The sequence below is a fragment of the Fistularia commersonii genome, chromosome 1, assembly GCF_037954325.1.
Source record: "Fistularia commersonii isolate RoL2024-O1a breed Wild chromosome 1, RoL_Fcom_v1.0, whole genome shotgun sequence".
NCBI lineage: Eukaryota > Metazoa > Chordata > Actinopteri > Syngnathiformes > Fistulariidae > Fistularia > Fistularia commersonii.
In genome coordinates this window covers 23,642,270-23,665,614 of record NC_141284.1, presented here as the reverse complement: position 1 = coordinate 23,665,614, position 23,345 = coordinate 23,642,270, and the positions used below count along the sequence as shown (strand labels likewise).

Sequence of the window (23,345 nt, the reverse complement as noted above, 5' to 3'; positions counted from 1 at the left end):
CCGGATGAATTTAGACCTTTTCCTTTTGCCCACAAATGATTTCACCTTTAAGGGAACGATGCGCCACCTTTGGTGGCTAATGACCTCCTGGCAGCGCTTAAAGGAATTCTAAGGTAATAAAGGGCGAGCATTTAAAGAGCAAATAGTTTGCCCTCAAAACCTCCAAAGTAGAACCTTTTCAGCGACTGCACGCAATTCATTTTTTCCCTCCAGGCTAAGGAGATTTTTATGTAATCCAGGGCCGGCCATCTCCCTGAAGAACTTTGACTTGACATGGCAGGAGAAGAATATGAACAGTGAAGGCCAGAAGCGAATAGCCGGAGGGAGATCAGAGGAGGCGAGCAGACAGAGAATGAAAGGGAGATGAGGAAGAGCTGTGGATTCGAGGATCAGGGGGATTTTTTTTTTTCCGTGCCTGACGTATGAACCGAAGATAAGATAGAAAGGGATGACGCCTCTCTTAGATGGTGTATCGGTTGAATGGTGTATTGGACCGAGCGGTTGCCGTAATCCCCCCTTTGCTCCGGGTGGCTGTCACTTCAAGTGCGGCTGTACGACACTAACAGTAATGACTCTGGCGCCGCACAGAGCCGGATGGCTTTTGTTTGGCCCAACATGTGCACGGGAGTGTTGGCGGCAAAGTGCTTTCCCGTTCCTGCGGCGGGAATGTGAATGCGAGTGAGTGAATGGGTTCTGCCCTCCGTCCATTAAGAGGTGGTCAAAGCGGCTCCAACCACCCACTGCCTGTCCCATTTTCCTTTCATGCAAACAGGGACGCTCACTCGCTATTATCTTTGATTTTGGGTGAGAAATTTCACAAGTATGATCTTTTTGAATACCCTTCCCCTTACATGAATCAGGACTGGGCTGTCTTATTAATTCATTCATTCATAATCGAAACCGCTTTTTCCTGCGCTCAGGCTTGCAGCGGTGCTGGAGCTCAGGCACACTGGCATTGGGAAGAAGGAAGGGTTCATTTGGGAGACGTACAACCATTTACCCTCTCGTTCACGGGTCATATAGACATACAAACATTCACAGTCATTCACACATTATTTAGAGACATACAACAATTCACCCTTTCATTCACACATACAACCATTCATCCTCTCATTTTTTTTTCATAAAGACAAACAACCATTCACTCTCGCATTCACATGTGTGGGAATTTCAGGTTCATTGAACCTCCTGCATGTTTTTGGACTGCGGCGGGAAACAGGAGAACCCAGAAGAAACTCACACAGATACGGTGAGAGCATTGGAAAACGCCACAAAAAAGCAACCTTGTTGGAATTGAACTCGGGAGCCTCTGGGCTGTTTTCTTTCCGGAGAAATGCCATATCAGTTCTTTGTGTCTAAACAGAATATCGTGAGTTGAAATGCTAAGTTATGTAATGATGAAATTGCACAGAGCTAAAAAGAAAGAGTAAATTTTTATGCGCAGACTGAACACGTTGCATGGTTGTCTGATCTTCCACTTCTGCTGTGGCCAACCTTCAGCGCTAAATCATCTCTTCTAATAGTGAAGGATTGACCGGCCTCTCACAGACCGATAGCGGGGACTCAGTCTGACAACCTCATCCTATCGCGATCAAAAAATAATAGTTTATCATATTTACACATGTTTTCATTGAGCTGCGGCAAAGGAGCGCGTAAAGATCGGCAAACATGTTGACCTCAACGTAAGATTGATGTAAAAAGAAAAAGAAAAGGGAAGCACTCCAGGGTAAAGGCCAAACATGAGGACCAAGCCGTTGGTGGGTTATTCCCTTTATACACAATCATAAATGTTCACAAAAAGGGACCGATGTTAATTAAATACTTTATCGTTTGCGATTTAACACCATCTCCCCGTGTCTGTGTCTGTTACAAATGCCAAGGTTCCATGTCTGCCCCCGTCTCCGCTGGCATTTAAGATTTGACCAGTGTTTGCGGGCCACAACGTGATGAAATGGCTTCCCGCAGACGACCTAGGCCGACCCCCATTATACCACACGGGACACATTTAATTAGCAGCAACTCACGTGAAACGACAAAATGTATTAATATTAATGGTGGTTTAATTGAGGTCGTCGTGGTCCCGCGTTGAGGGTTTCAACCTCTAAAATGGCTGACGCGAGAGGGTGTGAGCAGGGGGAGCTGCAGCCCGAGTTCGCCATTTCCTATGTGACCCTGGAGAAAATGACAGCCATCTCCCATAATTCATCTGAAGATGTCACCTTTTTGACAGATGTGCAGGCCCCCGTGGGCAGTGTGTTATGTGTGTGTGTGTGTGTGTGTGTGTGTGTGTGGTGGGGGGTGGGCGTTATTGTAATTTTTGAAGATAATTTAACTAGTCCTAATAAGAATATGGCCACAAGGATATGAGGATTTGTGTTTTGCATTGGCCATGTGTGTGTTCCTGTGTGTGTGTGGGGGGGGGGGGGGGGGTATAAATACTTCTACATGTGTAAGGTGGTGCCACATGCTCTTTAAAGTGAAGGTCAAACGCTACAGGATAATTAATGTCACTGCTTTTTACAAAATGTTAAATCAAACCTTGGAACGGCTCCCTCTGGAGGATCAGCTGTCCAATCTAATTTATGCCGCGGAGCTCGGAAATGAAAAACACCAGACCCGTGTCTCTTCATCCTGGGACGACATCTCTGTATCTTTCATCTTCTTTTTATCAAGTCCCCACAACAGGTAGAACCGGCGGTCCAGGACTCGGCTCCAATCTGCCCTAAAGGGACAGTTTATCTGAAGGATAGAAACTGCCAGGAAAATTCAAGGTAAAGGTTTACAAAATGGACCTCGGGAATCCCAGGTGTCCATTACAAAATGAACGTTTTCATGCTTTTCCCGGCCAGATCTCAGTAATCCCCTACTGACCGAGGGGGAAAGACATATTCCAGTTGATATCTCAAGGCTGTTACACCGTGAATACACTCAAATGTGATTTCAGTTGGCTGTTTGTCAAATTCATTTTTTTCAAATCAAGTCCTGAGAGAATGTACTGTAGAATGCAGACCAATAATGTGGCACATACAGCACCTGCATTACCAAACCTGCAGATCCATCATAATGCAATGACCACGCCATGGGTTTACTGTTTTTAACCCCACTGAGGGATTCTTCATTTCATAAGTTTATTTCAGTTTATTTTATTCGAGTGATCATGTCATTGTTGCCAAGCTTAAATATTGCTTTTTTCCCAAGTCATTTTAATTTTCCTGGTCTTTGCTCTCCTTTTTCTTGTTCATTTGTGCTTTTTATTTCATGTATTATATATATATACCTTTGTACTCTGGTGATGTGCTTGTCTATGTGCGCCGATCTTTTGCCTATTTTGCCTATTTTTTTTCCTCTCGCAGAGCGAAGATGAAAGATGAAAATGTGCCTCTATAGCTAAATCTACTGCATTTACGTGACGTACAGTGTGTAGGAGAGGTGCTGATGACTGCAAGCAGGTTCGAACGTGAGACGAAAATGTTGCACACACTGGCTCAAAAAGCATTTTTTATTCATACCATGTTTCGGCCCTCGGGGCCTCTTTCGAGATCAACCATCGCAGTCGAGGAGAAAAGCTTCGGTTCAAAAAGGACACATCCGACATGCCCACCTGGCAGTGGTTGGAAAGTCAAGAGTGAAATTAAAAGAAGGTGTAATATTCACTTCATGGAGCTGAAAAGGTGTTGAACAGATTTGATTTCTAATTATAAAACGTTACTATTTGTTGGGATTGTGATGGTCATTTTATCAATGTATTCAAAGGTCAACTTCTGACCGCTTTATTGGTGCCAGCTCAGACTAAGCGGCACCTGTTCCAGTGGGCGTCTGTGGATTTGGAGCGGGTAACCACTATGACTGCAAATTCACGCCGTCAAGCATCATCTCTTGCAGCAAGTGTCACGTTTGAAAGATCTTTAGAACATTTGAACCTTGCATTGCTAAGCTTAGACACCCCCGTAAGACACAAGAATGTGAACGGCAAAGTCGCCTTATTACATCCTTAAAGCATATTGGAAGTCAAAAGGTATCCCTTCAGCCAGGAGGAGGCGACTCAAAGGTTTCAGCTGTTAAGGAGGAACGCTATTGGATTCACTTTCACAAAACTACGGAGATTAAATGTACAGTATGAATAAAATATGTTCTGTCGTGTATTGTTTCAACACAAAGATTTTAATCATTTTCCCCCAGAGCTGATGCGTAATATTCTCTGTATATCTTTTGAAATTGTCATTCAGATTGTACACGTTGTTTCTTACAGGTCTTGGAGTTGCTCATTTGAGCTTTGGAGAGTTCTTATCTTCTGTTTCAACAAGTCAAGTCATGTTATATGATTTATAGCAGTAGTAAACGTCTGCAATATTATGAACAGATAGTATTCTACAAGGGAAATTTGGTATAACAGATACTTTTCTTTATGCCGGTGGCACATGAGTCCGTGGAGGCATTACAGTTTATTATTCCCCACTGTATAATATAGCATGGGCTCATTTATTATAGACCCACAGTTTATATTGTTAAATATTGATTGAACTGCCCAGTATGATAAAACCAGCGTGCAAATTCAGTGCACAATGGGTTTCCACTGATGTAACATAAATAGCACTTTTTTTTTCAATTCATAAATGGTCAGCCAGAAGCTGTGTTACTTTGCATTGAGCAAGTTTAAAGTTGTCGAGAAAAGCAAAAATGGCTAACTTGTGACCGCTATGCGTGACCGGCTGCGGTAATTGAACTAGGTCAGGGGTGTCCACTCTTTTTTGCCTTGTGAGCTTCTTTTCAAATGGCCATGAGAAAATGATCTACCTCCACTAAAAATTCTGAATATATATTTATTGATATATCTACTGAGTATACTTAATACAATAACTGTTTGTGGATCTTGCATAACTGCAAGAACCCTTATGGGACACTACAACAGAATACTTTTTTGGTAAATACCTTATTCTGATGACTTGAATGGAGTCAGCAGCACAGTTGAAGTTAGCTGTGAGAAAAATGACTGCTGTCCTGAAAGCTGGGATTTTAGTTCCTTCACCTTTCTCCTTCTCAGCTCACTTTTCGGAGGGAAGTCACTGTCGTAGTTTTTATGAACAGTCTGAAAATGTCGTTTTTATACCCATAAGTTTAGGACAGAAGGATAATAGGTTAAAGGGGAAGATCTTTCAAGAGTCTGATATTTCAAACCAATTCTGGATGATTTGCTGTTGATGCCAACAGTGATGATGCTGGGAAAGAAGATGATGATGAGATGATTGATGTCACTTAGGAGGTTCGGAGTCAAACAGCATCTTATTATTGGCACCCAGTCAGGACGGACAGAAGAACGCCAAGGGGCTTCATTCCCGCCAACGAAGGCCTTTTCCTTCTCTTTTCTTTTTTTTTTTTTGACCTCAAACCTTAAATGATCAGCATTTGTAAGCAGAGAAGAGGATAAATTAAACACAAGGACAACTCACTGAGAGGAGCAATATAAGTCCAATTGATCCCCCATCTAAAAGACAAAAAAGGATAAGTAAAGCTCCACATTAAATTAATCAAGTCAGACTCCACAGCCCTGCTGCTGCCCAATACAGATGGGAGACAGTTTTTAAATAAAGAATGAAATAAAGAGCGGTGCAGAGAAATGCATGGCGAGAACAGATGAAAAAGGGTGGGAAACAGAATCCAGTTTGTAAAAGGTCATGTAGGAAAGAATAACCAGGAACTTTACTTCATTAATGAAAGATCCAGGTAGGCTTTTGAGTACCGTTGCTTTCAATCGCTCAAATAGTTCGGAGCTTAAAATGCGTTCCTTGCTTGTTCACTCCAAAATTGGGGGTAGACATGGATTTAGACAAGGAACGCTGACCCAGCTTTAATATTCAAAGTGTACTCGGGTATTGCAGGATGGTAACTAAGAACTAAGAACTTATCCACAAATGTAGCCAATGTTGGAAAAAACACACAAAAATGATCCTAAACCTCCTGTCCAAATACGACAACCAGACATTAGACAGACCATGAGTTGAAAAAAAAAACCTGCGTAAAATGAATCAAGAAGATAACCAGAGACATGACAATGAACTACATTAAAAATTCTTATGATAACACATTAGAAGTCTGGGTTTGGGGATTTGCTGTTTAAGATTGTCAAGCTGGAATGCTTGTAAATGCATCTGCTTCAGCAGCCTTAAACAACATTTGAATTATGTTGTAATTAAATGACTCCCCAGGGCAGAGTTCGTTTATTGTGAGTGTGTGTGTGTGTGTGTATTTTTTCTTTTTTTTTTACTAAGCCGGTCTGATCCGTCCCTGGTCTTTGACCCGGTCTCCAGCTTTTAATCCATGCTTTATTTGCAACAGCTGTCTCACTTAAACTGAACTCTCTTCACTTCTCTAGGGATTTTTTTTTTCTTTTCAGGAAAAAATATTTCTTTGTTTGTTTTTTTTTCTTTAAATGCCTTGGGTGTAAATAAATACAATACATGAATTATAAAGCACATTAAAAATAAGAACTCAAAAAATATTGCAAAACAGTATTCGGGGGAAAATAGCTGAGAAATGTGCAGCAAATTGTGAGGGAACAACAATTAAGGTAAGGTATCAAATGAGAACTTGTGTTAAGATGCTTTTGAAAGGCCTGTAGCTGCCTGCGTAGGGAGGAAAACTAGACTTAATTATGAGAAACAGTTCATATGACCAGACAAAAAGGGATTGTATGAAACCACAGTTGGAGCAGTTTTGAAGGTCCCAGTAGTTAATCCATGCCTGATGATATATCATTAGAAAACAGCCCCTGTCTTTATATTGCAGTGTGACGGTAAAATGTCTGTTTAATGAGGATTAGTTGTTGTTGCCGCTCAATTCCGGATTGAAAAAAAACTGAATTCATTGCACCCCAAACCACACCCACATCATTCCCAGCAACCCCAAAATCACACAAAAAACAAGCATCAACATAAACCAACATTCGTGACTCACTACAATATGATTGATGCTTCAGGAGTTCTGGAAATTGTTCATTTTGGCCATTAGATGGATATTATGACAAGACGGCCACCAGACAAATCCTCTTAAGTAAGCTGTCAAGTGACCTTGGGAACAGAAGAAATTCGTAATTTCCAACTTTTTGTCTCAATGTCTCTACAGCAAGTCCGCTGGGATTTGCAGTCCATCGAGTGATCGGTTTTGTTTTAAGAGTGCTGATTATATATGGAACTGTACAAGTTATTGGTTACGCTGCTTATAAAAATACATATCCACACATTGTTGTTATTTAAAAGAACAACATTGGATCATTTTGCCCCATCTTGAACAACGGAGAGGAAAATTTCCCATCGTTAACAATAATGAAGGACCTCCCCCCAACCCAGGGGAAAAAATAGAAATACTGACCTCGGATGACCCCAAGGATTCTGTTTGAATGTTTACATGGTGAGGCTCCGCCCCCAGAGCCTCATGCGGTCCTGGTCAACCAACAGAGGGCCAACCATTCGAGATGTAAACATGGTACCCATGCTATATATTTGCAGCTATGTGGATGAAAATATGTCCCAGATTCTGCTCATAATATTTTAATATTCATTTCAATAATATTTTTTCACTGACATATCAAATATTAATATGTGTTGAATTATTTGCTTTGATTATGTGTTTGTCGTTTGTTATGTGTCTATTTGCGAAGATAGATTGAGGGGTGAAAAGTTGATTTGAAATTATCTTTAACTTAGCGTTCAAGTCAAGTCAACTTGATGTGATGGCTCATTTTGAACAGGCACATGTGAAGGTACCTAATCGCAGCGCCAGGACCCGGACACTGTCAGCGCGTCGTCTATGCAGGAAGCTGCTGAGCCGGCTTTGGTGAGAAGAAAAGAGAATAGATGTATTTTTAACGCTGTAAATATAAAATCTGTATTTACTGCTGGTAAAAAGCGCGTTTCGTCCCTTAATCGAATGCGGGTGGGGTGTTAAAGGCTAAATCGGAGCAGGTTGGTGACAATTTTAGCTAGCTAGCTCCCGCGCTAACGTTGATTTTCAGGTGGGTTTTTTTTCGTGTCACCATCGTTTGCTGCGAGAGTATCGCATGTTGCTGCATTTTTCGAGAAACTGTAGCATATCGTGATTCCCGATTCCTCGATCGTTCGCAGGATGTACACGGTTAGTTCGTTTGACAGCCTCCGGATTGTCATTGAATCAGTCCGGATTTCCAAACTGTGCGGTCATTGGGCGGAGGGAACCACGTTGAACTTTCCTATTGGTTAGAAATCACGGAGTTTATTGTTTACCAAGGAAATGGTTTCATATAAATCCCTGCGATGTGTTATTTGCCCTTATTACCAATTATTCGTATTATGATGACGTGACTTGATCGCCAACATATTTTCCCTAAAAATCAACCATCACATTTAGGTCAACCAGTGATTGATTGATTTATTAATGGCTGGATTAAAATGTTTGACAGAAAGCAGACAGTAGTAGTTCTTGAGGTCTTTTGACTTGCTTTTTTTGCAGGGCATGTCATTTTCTCACCCAATACCATATCAGATTATAACACCACATAGACCAGCCCACTATCATCTGAACCATGTATCATGTCACACTTCAATTAGTACCTTTCACTTATAATCTCACAGTCCCTGAACACATAATCCAAGTTTGTGTCTGCATCCATCAGTGATGGTTTATATATGTTAAATCCAGCTCATTCACTGATAAAAGGCATGCTTGCTGTTTTATTTTTTCACCCTGTCACTCTGAAAAACATACACTGAGGACTGCATGTTAAAATGTGAATTTTTGACACCAAAGTCTGTAATTGGAAGTTATCAATGTCCTCCATTTTAAAAACTATAACACATAACCTTTGTGTAATATTATTCAACAGTGTACTGTGGGGTCTATACATTTCTATCACTTACCCCAGAAAATCATTTAGCTAGTAAGAATCTGTTGATGCAGATTAAACAATAACCGATGGACATCGGAGATGATTATCAGCCTTTTTTATTAATAAGTTGTCCCCTAATTTCAACAGAGAGTTGTCAGATTCAACTGACAACTGATTCCAATATTCAGGACTTATTACGAATTAAGTAAGTGCCATAAATTAAATGAAAATAAATTAGTTTAATTATTGCATGAGTCCAATACTTTCTGTTGAATGTGATAATCAAAAAAATTGTGTGATATGTAATATGAGACTCTCAGTCAAACATAACCCTGAACTTGCCATTTCTATCAGTCTGTACATTTTTGCTCATATCATTCTCATTTCCTGCTGCATCCCACTGAATGGGACTTTCCAACAGCTGTAGGTTCCAGGATGTGGCTTCTGTGGGTCTCAATGCTGCCGTTAATCTCTACTGTGTCGGGAGGCGCAGACTCAAAAGCCGTCACTACCACCCTCACAGCCAAATGGGCCGATACACCTCTATTGCTCGAGGCCAGGTACAGCCCTGCTTCCTACAGTATCAGCGTTTCACCACTTTTGTAACAAAATATTCTGAGTGCCTAATATATCATTGCTGAGCTTATTCTCAAAGGTGATTTAAACATCTATTATTAATAACTAATCTCGTAAAATCCTGATTACATGGTGACATCTTCTCACATACAGTCTACCGTCGAGATTAAAAACATTACATTTTTTAATGTAAGCTTAATGTATGTAGGATTGGATTTGCTGACTTTGCTGTTGTAATTTACACTTTGAGGTAAGATTGTTTCTATCCTCTCTTGTCCCTTAGTGAGTTTCTGGCAGAGGAGAGCCAGGAGAAGTTCTGGGACTTTGTTGAGGCAAATCAGAACATAGAGGCAGAGTATGATGGTAAGGTAAAGCTGCCTCTGTCAGCTTAAGACCAGTTTTTATTTCTAGTGTCTTTGCTCTGTGTTTCTTAATTTATGATGTATATACAAACTCAAAAGCAGCATCTGCAGTGTCAGTAGTTTCTTCACTTTCGTAACCAGTAACATGATAGGATAAAGGGCACAGAAAAACATTGTTTTTCTAGCTTGTACACCAATTTGCCAATGTATTGGGTACATTGAAATCCTGTACATTTGAATAAATGCTGCCAAGAACGATCACTTATTAAATAGACAAATAAAAAGATTATTCAGTCTCATAAAGAGTAGTGTTTTGGCACATAACTTTAATTTGGTGTACATAATTAATTAAAATGTTGCTTTACTGTTTTACCGTTTCAGTTTTAAAAAAAAAAAGAAAAGAAAAAGATCGGGATCGAAGAGGACATTTAATATTTTAATAGCAAGAGAGAACATGTCTACAAGTCTTTATGAGTACTTTGGAACCTTGATTGATTCCTGTTCTCATGCAGACACAGATCAGTCCTATTATGCTCTGATCATGAAGAAAGCTGGTGCCTTACTCAGTTCTGTGCAGATCAACATGCTGAAGTTTGCCCTCGCACTGAGAGCCTACTCTGCAACTGTGCACTCCTTCCAGCAGGTAGTTTAAATGTGAAGATTTTGTGTCAACACTTAGAACATGCTGATATGCATAATATCCAGTGAATGTGTGTGTGTGTGTGTGTGTGTGTGTGTGTGTGTGTGTTTTTTATCATGCATAATGACTCGGCTCATCCAATTCTTTTGGTAGATTGCTTTCAATGAGCCCCCTCCCTCCGGCTGTTCAGCTTTTTTCAGCGTCCATGGAGAGAAGACATGTGATACAGAAAGTTTGGCAGCACTGTTGAAAACGGCATCAGAGAGGTAAAGTCATCAGGACCAAGTAGAACATGAAGGCGTCTTTAAAAGACTGTTCTGATTCATCATCAAAAATCACTCAAAGTAATCCCTCTGTTAGACGAAAATCACAAGAAGGATTGCAATTCTCTGCATCTTGCAGGGAAATCACTTCAAAGACTCAGCTTCTAATTAACACCCTTACTTGTAGCTGTTGAAGGCAGAAATGGTAGAAAAGTGGAAGGAAAGTATGAAACGGCATGGTACATTGCTAGGATACAGCTCTCAGATTCAAAGTAAGAGAGCTTCTACTCCCGACCAGGACCCTGCCTTTGATAGCAGTGCTCATATGTGGATTTAATCTGTATTTCTAACAACTTTCATGTTTTTGGATGTGACGTCTGTTTAGCTTTTACAGTCTTCATCAATTCAGTGTAAAAACAAAGGCAGTATAAATTACCACACTTATTTGAAAAAAGGTGCACAGCTAGGCAAACGAAAGAATTGTTTGTCGATACTGGGCTGCCTTTATTTTTTGAAGAATGTGATACTACAGTGAACCACTTTCAGGCTAATCACAATTTAACAGTGACAAGTTGTCACTGTTTTTCCGCACATATATGCACTGTGCTTTTTTTTTTTACCGCACTAGTAACAATATCATTGATTATAAGGAAAAGATTATACAGTTATGTTGAGTTTTCATATGACGCCCATCAATTCGAGCTTCCCAGTATTAATTGTAAAATTCATTCGAGATTTTTAACAGGATATCGATTACTGTATAGCACTAAGTAAACACTCGCTGCATCTTCTTGGTGGAGGCCTTCACTTTAAGCAGCACACACTCCTCTCAGAAGTTATTGACAAAAAATATATTCTCCAAGCTGAGAGTACCTTTGAAAGTACTAATTGAATATAAATTTGTCCTTCATGGCAGTTGGTTTGGAACACTTTACTTTAAATAGCTCGTAAGTCGCTGTAATGTTAGATACAGAGTGAGTGCAATGTTTGCAGATAATTTCGTATATTGGACCAATGGATTGAAGTTAAAGTAAACAATTTGTTAACAGCTGCTCTTAAGATAATTCCTAATTAAACCTTGGATGAGAAAAATAGCATAATTAAACCCCGTTCTTAAAAAATTTGCTTGTCATTTTTATTTATAGTGTCTGAACAGGTTGTCTTGTCTTTGGATGAGTTTAATCTCTCTTTTGGTTTGTTGAGGTTTAAGATCCCTTTCAGCATAGAAACAGTGCATCACTTTTACTCACAAACGACAATTTTTTTCTGCAAGAGCACGCACACACACATATACCCTCACCCCTGTAACCTGATATTTTCTCATTTCAGTATCAGAGTATGTAGACATCCTTGTTTATTAATTGCCAGACTTATATTAGGCAATTTGTGTTGTATAATGAACTTCGGTCTCTCTCTCTCTCTCTCTCTCTCTGTCTTTCTCAGGCCAAAGCCTTATCTTTTCAAGGGTGATCACAAATATCCAGGATCAAACCCAGATGCTCCCGTTGTCATCCTGTATGCAGAGTTTGGAAAACCAGATTTTCAGAGGCTTCACCACGCTGTAATTTCCAAAGTCAGCGAAGGACTGGTGACTTACGTCCTCCGTCACTACCTAGCTGTAAGTGTGTAACATTTTCCAAATTAGATGAACTTGTGAGTTCTGATCGTAAAATCAGTTTTAACTTAAAGAATGAACTTGACTTGTGAACCAAACTATATCATTTACACACTGTCATTTATATACATTGAATGATTTACCGCAAATAGAGATGACAGAATGTGTCATTGCCTTTTGGTTTATTGTTGCATTCATTTTTCCTGTAGGATTAAATATGTCAACAACAATCTTATGTCCTCTCCATATTAAAATTTTAGACTGTGATGCTTGTGATGCACACTGTCCCCTCCCTCTCCAAGTCCTGTTCTTTTTGCCCTCGAGTCTTTAGCAGCCCTCAAATATGAATATAATATACTGGTTAGTGAACATCAGGCAAGATCATGATTTAAAGCCTTATGAGTTTTCACTTGTCATTTTGAAAATTGTAATTGCTATCCTCATTTACACATAGGATAAAAAAATGCTTGTGTAATTTATCATGTCAAGTTTAAATTGGATGGCTTCCTCACTCACATGCAAATATAGTGGATAAGTTGTCCTTGTAATTATGCTAAATTATTCCCACCATCTGTCAGTTAGGCATAAAGTTCCACACACCACAGAGGTTGTCAACACTTTTTACCCTCACTGTTTACCCTCAAAGCCAATGAGGGGCAGTAAGTATTTTCAACATTTCCAAGCAGCAGCTGGATGGCTCTACTTAGATAAAATCAGCTTCCACATTTTTTGTTTGCGCAAGTGGTTTTCACATACAGTTTTCATTCCAGTTAAAATATACCAGCAATGTTGCTCAACAGAGTATTGTAATTTGTAAACTTTGTGTAAAATTTCCCATTGAGTCTTTTACTGATAATATATAAATGAACTGTTCATTGATCATAAGTGTAACTTCATTATCTACATAAAACCAGGTACAGTTTCAATATACAGACTCAGCATATTTGCTCTATTAGATAAATATGTCTGGCAAATGTTGGCTGATGATCAGCTGATAAAAGATCAATGTCACATATTTAATGACCGCATGACAACTTTTTGATCAGTAAGATCACCAGTTTACCAGTTCACACTCTTAACATACTGCTGAGTGCATATTGCATTATCTGGAGGCAAAAATGTTTTACCATCCACTTAGTACATCCTATTTTTAAAACACTACACTTGAATGTCAAGCTTTTAGTAGTGTGATAATGTGTTCCTCAAGAGTGCAATAGTTTTGGTTTAAAAAGATTCTGTTTTTGTAATGCCTCTTCCTTCACTGCAGATTCCAAGCGAAAATAAAGTCTATCTGTCTGGCTATGGAGTGGAACTGGCCATCAAGAGCCAGGAGTACAAAGCAAAGGACGACACACAAGTCCAAGGTGAATGCGGGACTACACCGCGTCAATACACACTTTGCTTACAATAGTGTTCTCCAGGAGGAGTCCTGATGTAAATGCTAAGTTAATTGATTGTGGTTCCAGGAGCGGAGGTGAATGCTACAGTGATCAGGGAGAATGATCCAGTGGACGAGGTCCAGGGATTCCTTTTTGGCAAACTGAAGTCAGTAACTCTGTGTAAAGCAATTCTGAACCCCCTCCGCCCCCAGATAGTTTGTTCCCTCCAGGCACTGAGCCTCACTTTAATTCAACGGCTGAATTAACCAGAAAATAAACAAATCACTCCGTGAACTGAACTCATCTTAAATTGCAGTTTTCTTTCACAGGACCATCTACCCAGAGTTAAAAGAACAATTAAAGGAGCTGAGAAAACATTTAGTTGAAAGCACCAATGAAATGGCACCTCTAAAAGTCTGGCAAATGCAAGGTAGGTTTCCTCCCAGATTGAATTCAAATGTGATAGTCAGCTGCTTGAACGTATATTTTTCCCTTTTCCGCCTTCAGCTGCCACTTGCCGAGATATCGTGATTCAGACAGTCTAAGCAGGAAGTTCGCATTTCTACATATTATTATTTGTTATTTGTTATTAATTTTGGCAGTCGAGTGAAACAAAAAAGGATTTTTTTTTTGATTCTGTAAATCTAAAATTTGAGTAGAACTCAAGCTGCGCTGTGTTTCATATTAGCAACAGATGAGTGATCATTAATAAATGGAATAAATCCCTAATCACATTCCCTACCCTCGCCATCAAAATATAATCCCTTTTTCTTGACTCAAATACTTGAGATTTAAAGAAATTCATTGAGACATAAATGCCTTTAAAGCCGTTTAAAGTAGTGCTAAAGTCCTGAAATGAGCTCTTAAACTGAAGGCTATGCACCCAAACTTATTTCAAACCCATAACAGTGTAAGAGATACTGTTTGACACTCTCTAGAGGTAAAATAAATAACATATGAATTATCCAGTAATATAAAAATCATAGCTAAATCCATAGCAGTTATATGTCCTTTTTCATATTTTAAGAGCAAAAGGCTAAGTGTTTTGTTGTTGGTTTTTCAATTGTACATTTTTACTTGGTTTTGCAACTTGTGCTACAGTGAGTAAAATTTTCAACAGTGTAAAAAATATAAAGACGCCACGCCCCAAGAGCAGTGGTTTAGAAATTAACGTGCAGGGGAAGAGTTATAGCACAATTCTGAGGATGGCGGATATTTCAGTTCAAGAAAGATCGGATGTCTTCACAGCTTCAAAACCACTTAAAAGGGAAAAGAACAGGTTTCAAGATAGATTAACACTGACCGACCACCATATTGGTTACATTTATGAAATCTAATCTGATTCAGTACATTAGGTCTGACATTACTTGCAAATGGGCCATGAATTTAATTACATATCACCTCCACCCACGCATTGTTTGATATCATCCAAGGGGACATCATCCATTGATATCATCCATTGTTAGGTTTTTGTTAAGTAGGGGGTGGAGCTTCCACATATTCGCACGATTACTATTACAGTCTATTGACAATAATTATTTACAGATAATGTGATGCGTAACCTCACATCGTTTCAGGCCAGATTGTGATTAAACCGCCCGACCCAATGATAATTCACATAATGACTGTCGATCAATTACATTTCCCCCGTGAAGTATTACATGTTATGGGTCTTAAATGAAAACATGTGAAGCCCAATTTGAAATATACTCCAATTCTGGATTACGGTCTGTACAACGTAAAATTTGTGTATTAAATGAGTATTTAGTATTTCCCTCTTGATGGAAACTGTGCCTCTGGCCTCTGTTTGCTCCCATTTTACTAAATAGGTTTAATGGACTTGACTGATTGGATTCATTTTGAGTTTGGCTTTTATGACTGCTAATTTCAATCATTAACTTTACTGAAGTAAAATAATTGTGCTGAGAGAATGAACACATCCCTCTTACTGTTGACAAAAGTTTGGACTTTCTTATATTCTATACATTGATTAGAAATAAATTGCAGACAGTTACTTTGGACCTGTTTTGCTCTTGAAATGAGATCATTCCATCAGTGAATCAAACCCGCAGCTGAAAGTGAATCCGTCTAGTTCTGTAATCAATAACTGTGGTCGATCAGTAGTCTCTTGATACATTTTAGACATTATATTTTTGTGAAGGTATGAGCACATTGTCTGCCACAATATTAAAGTATTATTGATTGGGATTACACCACCTATTGAATAACACCCCTGCACAGAGATTTACAGGGATGATTGTATGCACTTTTATTTATTATTCAGTGTATTTTTGAAATGCTGTTGTTGCTTTATTTTTTAGTTTTTCTGCTCGGCTTTACGTTCCCTTTCCTTATACCGGTCACATTCGAGAGAGATATCTCAGTTAGCATGTTGCTTCTTTGATTGTGCTGAATATAAGAATGCCAGGGGAGTGAGAGTGGGTTGAGCCCATCGTGTGGGCGTCTGTCTTTATCCTCCATCCCGCCGGGACTCATTAGCTCAGTCTGTTTACAAAGAGAGGGAGACCTCTAGGGGCTAATCATCACACATACTACAGCTTCATTACAGAGACACTCACTGCATTGACATAATCCTCACAGCACCTCATGCAGAAGCTTTAAACACCCTTACATCTTGTCTAGAGATGTGAAATATCTACATATAAATACGACCATTTTTCCTCTGCCTGTGCAGATGTAACACTGCCAGAAAGTAACTTAAGTACACCCAGTTTTCCAAGGTTTGTTTATTTGTAAGAATGTTGGTGTTATCATTTATTTGTCAGGGAAGCTTTTGTCTTTTCGGTTTGGTTTTAATATCTCACTTGCAGCCGCTTCAACTGTAACATAGTTACAAATATCAATTTCAAACTCCATTTATATTGAAAAAAAAAAACAAGGTTTTGTTATTTTTCTTTTTTATACAATCCCAATTGGAGCTGCACCTGTTATTGCAACATACTGAAGTGGTGCCTCAGAATATCTATTTATTTTAAAGACGGTATCAGCTCATTGTTCTTTTTTTTCCCATTTCAGGCTTAATTTTTGTGTATTTTTCATTTTACTATACAGATTTACAGATATTTGCTGACTAATGCTGGCATTGTGCTGTGAGCAGGCCAGTTGTTGACTCAGAAACATGTCTTAGGATTGTGTTGGGGTTTGCTTTTTCCTACCAAATGCATTTTTGTCATTGTGCCCCCCAGGAAACATGACAAAATCGATTCTTGTAGCAAAGGTTGTTATTGATTAACATGAATTTTGATGGTTAAGCGTCCAATTTTTAAAGACCTTTTCACGCACGTAACAGAAATCTGTTAACCTGAGGGGATCCAGTCTATTGCGGCGCTGCTTTTGATACAGAGAAGGGCCTTGGAAGTCCACATCAAGACAGAATGCCTTTCATTTCCCACATTTATAGCTGTGTCAGAAAACCTGGCAATATTTAAAGGTCTTTCATACCTGAACATTGCTTTATTTTCTAGGTTTTTGCTTTTTTCCAAGCGAACATCTGTAGTGTACATGGCGTTCATACTGGCCTTGAACTGCCTAAACTTCGGTAACACTGCAGAAATGCGTCTGCTCTAAGAGTTAATTAACCTGACCGCTTTTCTCTGGATCCTTGCGTTAAATGTCCTTGTTTATATTGTCCACTGATCTCTCCCATTATTTTGCTCTCTTTCCCCACCCATCCACCCACCTTCTCTTTTCTAGACCTTAGTTTCCAGACAGCCGCCCGCATCCTCGCTGCTCCCGCTGTCGATGCCCTTAACGTTATGAAAGACCTCAGCCAGAACTTCCCCACTAAAGCTAGGTAAAGAAGAAACACACAACAAAAGCTGTTCCGCTTGGAAGTTTCACAGGTTCTGATAACGCTGTGGGTTTAAAGTTCACTTTGTCCTATTTTCTTTGACAGATCCATAACTAAAACAGTGGTCAATGCTGACATCCGCAAAGAGATAAAGGAAAATCAAAAGGTACTTGATTGTCTCTCCAGTTTATTGTTGTAACTTCATCTGGTCTGTCAGTTCTCCCCAGATTTTCCTGCATGTTTGTGGCTTTCATCTCCAACTCCCAATGGTTTTTTTTTTCCGAATGCACGATCTCACCGACTCAAATGTATTTTTATTAAGGCTAAACTATAGACTTTGTTATGGTATGGAAGTTTGGGACAGCATGCCATGATACTGATGCTGTGACAGATATTACTGAAGATGTATAAAACCCAGAGAAGTAACACCTAGTTATTATATCAACCAAAATAGGTATACATACACATAGTCACAAAATCCAAACTTTTGTACATGCAAAAGTGAGAAAGTAATGTCTTTCCTTAGAAGTTGTCATTTTAAAAGTATTCCAAGATTGGATACTGAATCAATATTATAAGAATGTATCTAGATATGTATTTTGAAAGCACGGTAAGAATAAAAAAAAATATTTGTTTTACATAATAGAACATTTTTTCATTCTTTTAAATTCACAGCTTGCAAACAACGAATGACCATCATGATTTGTTATTTTATTATTTTAGTGATACATATTAGTTGTTAGTGATTTATGTATTCAGTTTTTGTTTGGACGATTGTGAAGCACGTGATTCCTCAATAGTCTAGTAGGTTTCTGCTTTATGGACCCCACAATTATAAATGATAAGCCTCTGACACCAGAGAGCCCGAGAAGGCGAAGACAACACCAGCCACATGCTGCTGCAGCTGGTAGCAATTTCCCAAAACAGATGGCCATTGTTGTTTTTATCAAGTCGTAGCTGAACGGGCAAAAACAGTGCATTTGTTTTCGGACTATTTTCAAGAGAAGAATTCATAGACTGTCTGCTGCTGGGTATTAATTGTCTCCTGTCATCTTAACCTAGAAATTGTGTTTGTCTCCACGTAGAAACAAACTGCACTATAACAGACATTTTTTTTCATGCAGGACATCATTTTTCTTAGCCTCCCTTCTTTATTTTGCTGTTGGCTGTGTTTTTGTAATTTTAGTGTTTAACTTTTATCCATCAAGGTTGTCTTTTTCTTTTTCCGTCGTTATAATTCTTTATTCTTGCAACTGACAGTTGAGCTGAAAAACTGGGACAAAGAGTGGCGGGATGATGCCATAGCTGAAGTTAGTCGGTAACATTGTACTCTATATTAAAACAGACATTTAGCTCAGCATTGACATTTAGCAGTTCCTTCTTCAACAGAAATTTGCCATTTTTATAGTTTGCATAGAAAGTGATACAAAGCATCACAGGTATCAACAGTGTGTATATCGTAACCTCCTGAGAGCAAGGCTCAGTCCCTCTGGAAGCAGCGTGTTAAGACAAGGAGAAGCCACTGCGTCTTCATGGTAGACTGGATACGCTTGCTTGCTCAGCGGATTGTTATTAAATGTACATGCTGCTGTCAGTTGAGCATTTTTCTAAGCCTTTTTGTAATGACCGGTCAGCTTCTTGAATCCCACAACCACCAGGAACCCTTGTAATTGTCAGCGTTTGTGTTCCGTGTATTCACTTTAAAATAACATGCATCCGTTCAAAGCAGTTCAATGTTCTCAGAGACTATTTTTAATAACTTTTCTCCAATCAATATTGGCATTGGTCTAACAGATTTGTGTGGTAGCTAAGCTACAAATGTGTTTCTTATTTTGAGGGATAACCTTTTCACAGCAACTTGATATGTTTATCCTCCTCAGTTCCACTCTTGTCACTTCCCTTCCTGCTGACAGTGCATTCCTGTGGTCAGGAATAATTTCGGTTTAGCTGTTTGTCGATCTTATCCAAGAAAAAAAAGGAGATAAAAAAAAAAAACATTATCGGTACAGCTACCCATTGTCTGTCTCAAAGTAAATCGGCCTGTCCTGTTTCATTTTGGATTCTCTCACCATGTATTATGTGGTAATTAAATTTTCCCATTGGAGGTAGAAAAAAAAATTCTGTTGTGCCTTGCTAATATAATAGTTGATCACCTCTCATTTGCTGTCAAGACTTTTTTTTTCCCCACCCGTCTCCCCTCTGTCTCCTCATGCTGTGCTCACATTATCTTGACGTGCAGACAGGAGTTTGGGAAGGAAAGCCACAAATGTCCTAATTACTGAATCTGTAATTCATTCAGCAGCCACTGCGAGTCCTGTAGCGAGAAATGGTAATTGATTGAAGTAGTTTGGACACACGCACTTGTATGCAGGCACTTTCTATCTTCCCTCTCAAACACACTGTTATTAGTGGGATGAACAATATTTGTGTTAATCATGTCTTGTGGTAATTGTAGTGTCTAGAGCCTGATTAATCTGATGTCTTTGTCTCTCTGTAATGGGATTTGACTGCACCAGCACAGCCAGATGCACAAACATGCACACACCCTTTCTCTAATAATTAGATTTGTTTCATGTGGACGACGGGCGCTCTAAACAGACAAACTTTAAACAGAGCTGTCAGTGCTTGTTGTGAGCTGTCTCGTTACGGCTTGGCGGCGACTGCTGTACAATTAGTTTTACAATATAATTGACTACTTGACCGCCATCTTTAATGTGATGTGCTACACACCGTGGCAGTTGTCTCAGCTGGAGCACAGTGGAGACTTTAACGGCCTGATGTGATGTTTACATGACATTTACAGTCGTTTGTTTTGGTGCTCCTCTCTAGTTTTTCAAAGGGACGCTCGGCCTGCAGCCCGGGGATTCAGCCCTCTTCATCAATGGGCTGCACATAGATCTGGACACCCAAGACATCTTCAGGTAAACACAATCATGAGCAACAACACTCAAATCAAGTCATCGTTTAAACCATTTAAAACATTTGAATGCATTTTTTTGATATTAATGTTAAAAAAAATGATATTGAAGTTAAAAAATGCACACACATTTATGTTTCGTACATTTTAATTCCTTTTCATCATTTCATCTATGTAAATTTGGTCATTTATATTTGTATCCCACTATAGTTAAGTCCCTACACTGCATTACACCCACATTTCTATGACGTAATATGGTGGAACATTCTGTTATTACAATCAGTCTCTTCTTTTATACAAATGGCGAGCCGTAATCAAGCAGGGAAAAAGTATACACATTTGAAGTCAAGTAAACACATACAACAAGTTTATGGAAGTTCCCGGCTTAGTGCTTGCCTAGGTTTGGCCTCACCAAGCCAGATAGAAGCAGAAGAGCCTCTGGAATTTCAGGGAAATTATTGGCAATCATGAATAGGAAACGTTATAAACAATACATTCAAGTTTCCCTTTTCACATTTAAGTTTTTCTTCTATATTTCAATTCAAGAACTATAAAAAAAATAACAATTGGAAATTCTGAAAGCCCAGTAACCCTTGGGAAAAAGGATTGGAAAATGATTTACCGCCACGTTTTTTTCGATTTTTCGCTTAAAGTGAGGAAGATTAGCACAGGCTCTGTATGCACTGATGTGTGTATGTTCAGATGTGAGCAGTTTGGTCCATATTTTTTCTCATTCACACACCCAGTGTTCAAACTCTATCCTATGTTTCCTGCAGCGTGTTTGAGGTGTTACGCAGTGAGGCAAGGGTAATGGAGGGTTTGCGCTCTCTACTTATTGAGACACCCTTCATCCATGACATCCTGAAGCTCAACGTCCAGCCCTCTGAATCTGATTATGCCGTTGATATCCGCAACCCTGCCATCAGTGTACGTGATCATCTGTTTTCATGTGCTACATGCATTTCTTTTCTGTAGAACTGGAATTAGATTATTGTTGGCACTGGCACCTTGGGTTTGCTTAGCCTCTCATGCAGCTACCTCCTTTCCTTTTTCTGTAGTGGATTAATAACTTGGAGACAGACCACAGGTACAGCTCGTGGCCCTACAATGTGCAAGAGCTGCTCAGACCGACCTTCCCTGGAGTCATCAGGCAGATCCGCAAGAACTTCCACAACCTGGTACGATGCTTTACGACAGATCACAAACAAACAAACCGGAATCCTCCTCAGCACGTGTGTTGTCGTTCCTCAGGTTATCATCCTGGATCCAGCTCAGGAAAACGCCGCTGAGCTGCTGAGTGTCGCAGAGATGTTTTACTCAAACAACATCCCACTCAGGTTTGACATTTGAGCAGCATTATATTGTTCAGACTTTTACCAAGATATTTTGAAGGTACTATAATTAGATTAAGAAATAGTATGGTATTGTATGTATATATATTTCTTACTGAGAGGGAAATATTCTTATAAAAGAAATGTAAATTGAGGGTGGCGTGGTGGCATCATTGGTTAGCGCCACCTTAAAGCACAAAGTACCTTAGTTTGATTCTCATAGGGGCCATTCTGTGTGGGGCTAGCATGTGTTAACAATAATTATAATAATAATTTATCCTTTAATAATCCCTGTGGGTAAATTCATTCTCTGCAATTCACCCATCGTGGATGAACCATGAGCAGAAGGCTTTCATCCACCCGCAGAGCACTTAGGAGTTAAGTGTCTTGCTCAACAACACTTCGACACACTAGGAGGAAGTAGGAATCGTACTAGGAATGTTCGGTTCCAGAGACGATTGCTCCATCTCCTGCACCACACCAACCCTGTCTTCTCCCCCAAAAAATGCAGGAGGTCACTATCAAGTGACCGGAGAGTGGATAGGGATAAATTAGGGATAAGTGGGAGATAATGGATCGCTGGATGGATGGAAATGGAAATTGTTTTTAGCCCTCACCTTCTGCAGAAACCATAAAATTTAACATAACATGGACCGTTCTGTCAAAATTAATTTTCACTTAGGATTTTTTTAGGCCAAGTCTATGATTCCTGTGAAACCCCTGTGTATGTGGCGTCCTGGGATAATTAGGTTTTAGACTACTGATGAGGTGGATGGCACTCACTTTGCATCTTAACCAGTCAACACACATAAGACTCTGCTGGTGGACACCTGCTCAGTCTCTATGTGTTTTAGGATTGGGTTGGTGTTCGTGGTGTCAGATGAAGATGATGTCGATGGCATGCAGGATGCAGGTGTAGCACTGGTCCGAGCCTACAACTATATCACGGACGAGGTTGACAGCCAGAGTGCTTTCGAAGCTGTCGTCTGGGTGAGTTGACCTTTTAATACCATTAGATGAAAAACTGTTTCAAATAGATCGCTTTTTATTCAGTCTTGTAATTCAATGTTTTCCACACTCATTTGTCTCCTCTAGATGTTTAATCAAGCGGCGAGCGGCGGAAAGTTGACTGTGGGTGATGTGGTAAAAGTACTGGAGAAAAGATTCCCTTACACGGAGGTCAGCAGCATTCTGGGGGCCGACTCCATCTATGACAGCAACAGGAAGGTGAGATGAGTCTAATATGTCAAATCTCGTCCTGTTTTTTTTCTGTCTTTTTTTTGGTAGCTTTTTGTTTTTGTATGCTTGCTTTGTTTTTTTTAGGAAGGAAGGGCATACTATGAGCAGACAGGAGTGGGCCCCTTGCCTGTGGTAATGTACAACGGAATACCATACCAGCGGGAGCACCTGAACCCTGATGAGCTGGAAACCGTCACCATGCAAAAGATCCTTGAGACAACCTCCTTCTACCAGAGAGCCGTATACCTGGTCCGTTAGCAACACACACGTAAAGTAGTGTTATATAAAGTAGTTACATAAAGTACATCCCACAATGCTGTTGGAGCAAATCTCTGAGGTCAGCACCACTGTTAAT

At 39.6% G+C, this 23,345-nt stretch overlaps 1 protein-coding gene across 2 annotated transcripts in view; it reads left to right on the top strand.

The window, feature by feature from the left end:
• Positions 1–7,782: 7,782 nt before the first annotated feature.
• The window catches only part of uggt1 (UDP-glucose glycoprotein glucosyltransferase 1), a 31,244-nt gene continuing 15,681 nt past the window's right edge, over positions 7,783–23,345 (top strand). Inside the window, exons 1-18 of one of the 2 annotated variants that reach the window (XM_086155696.1) lie at positions 7,783–7,830; positions 9,279–9,417; positions 9,717–9,796; positions 10,308–10,438; positions 10,589–10,701; positions 12,142–12,316; positions 13,581–13,677; positions 13,780–13,858; positions 14,022–14,122; positions 17,407–17,506; positions 17,609–17,669; positions 20,333–20,424; positions 21,197–21,347; positions 21,479–21,598; positions 21,672–21,757; positions 22,606–22,741; positions 22,847–22,978; positions 23,075–23,239. In XM_086155696.1, coding sequence (XP_086011822.1) covers positions 9,293–9,417; positions 9,717–9,796; positions 10,308–10,438; positions 10,589–10,701; positions 12,142–12,316; positions 13,581–13,677; positions 13,780–13,858; positions 14,022–14,122; positions 17,407–17,506; positions 17,609–17,669; positions 20,333–20,424; positions 21,197–21,347; positions 21,479–21,598; positions 21,672–21,757; positions 22,606–22,741; positions 22,847–22,978; positions 23,075–23,239 — 1,944 coding nt within the window. In that variant the 5' untranslated portion in view covers positions 7,783–7,830; positions 9,279–9,292. The other variant, XM_086155704.1, reaches the window with a different exon arrangement.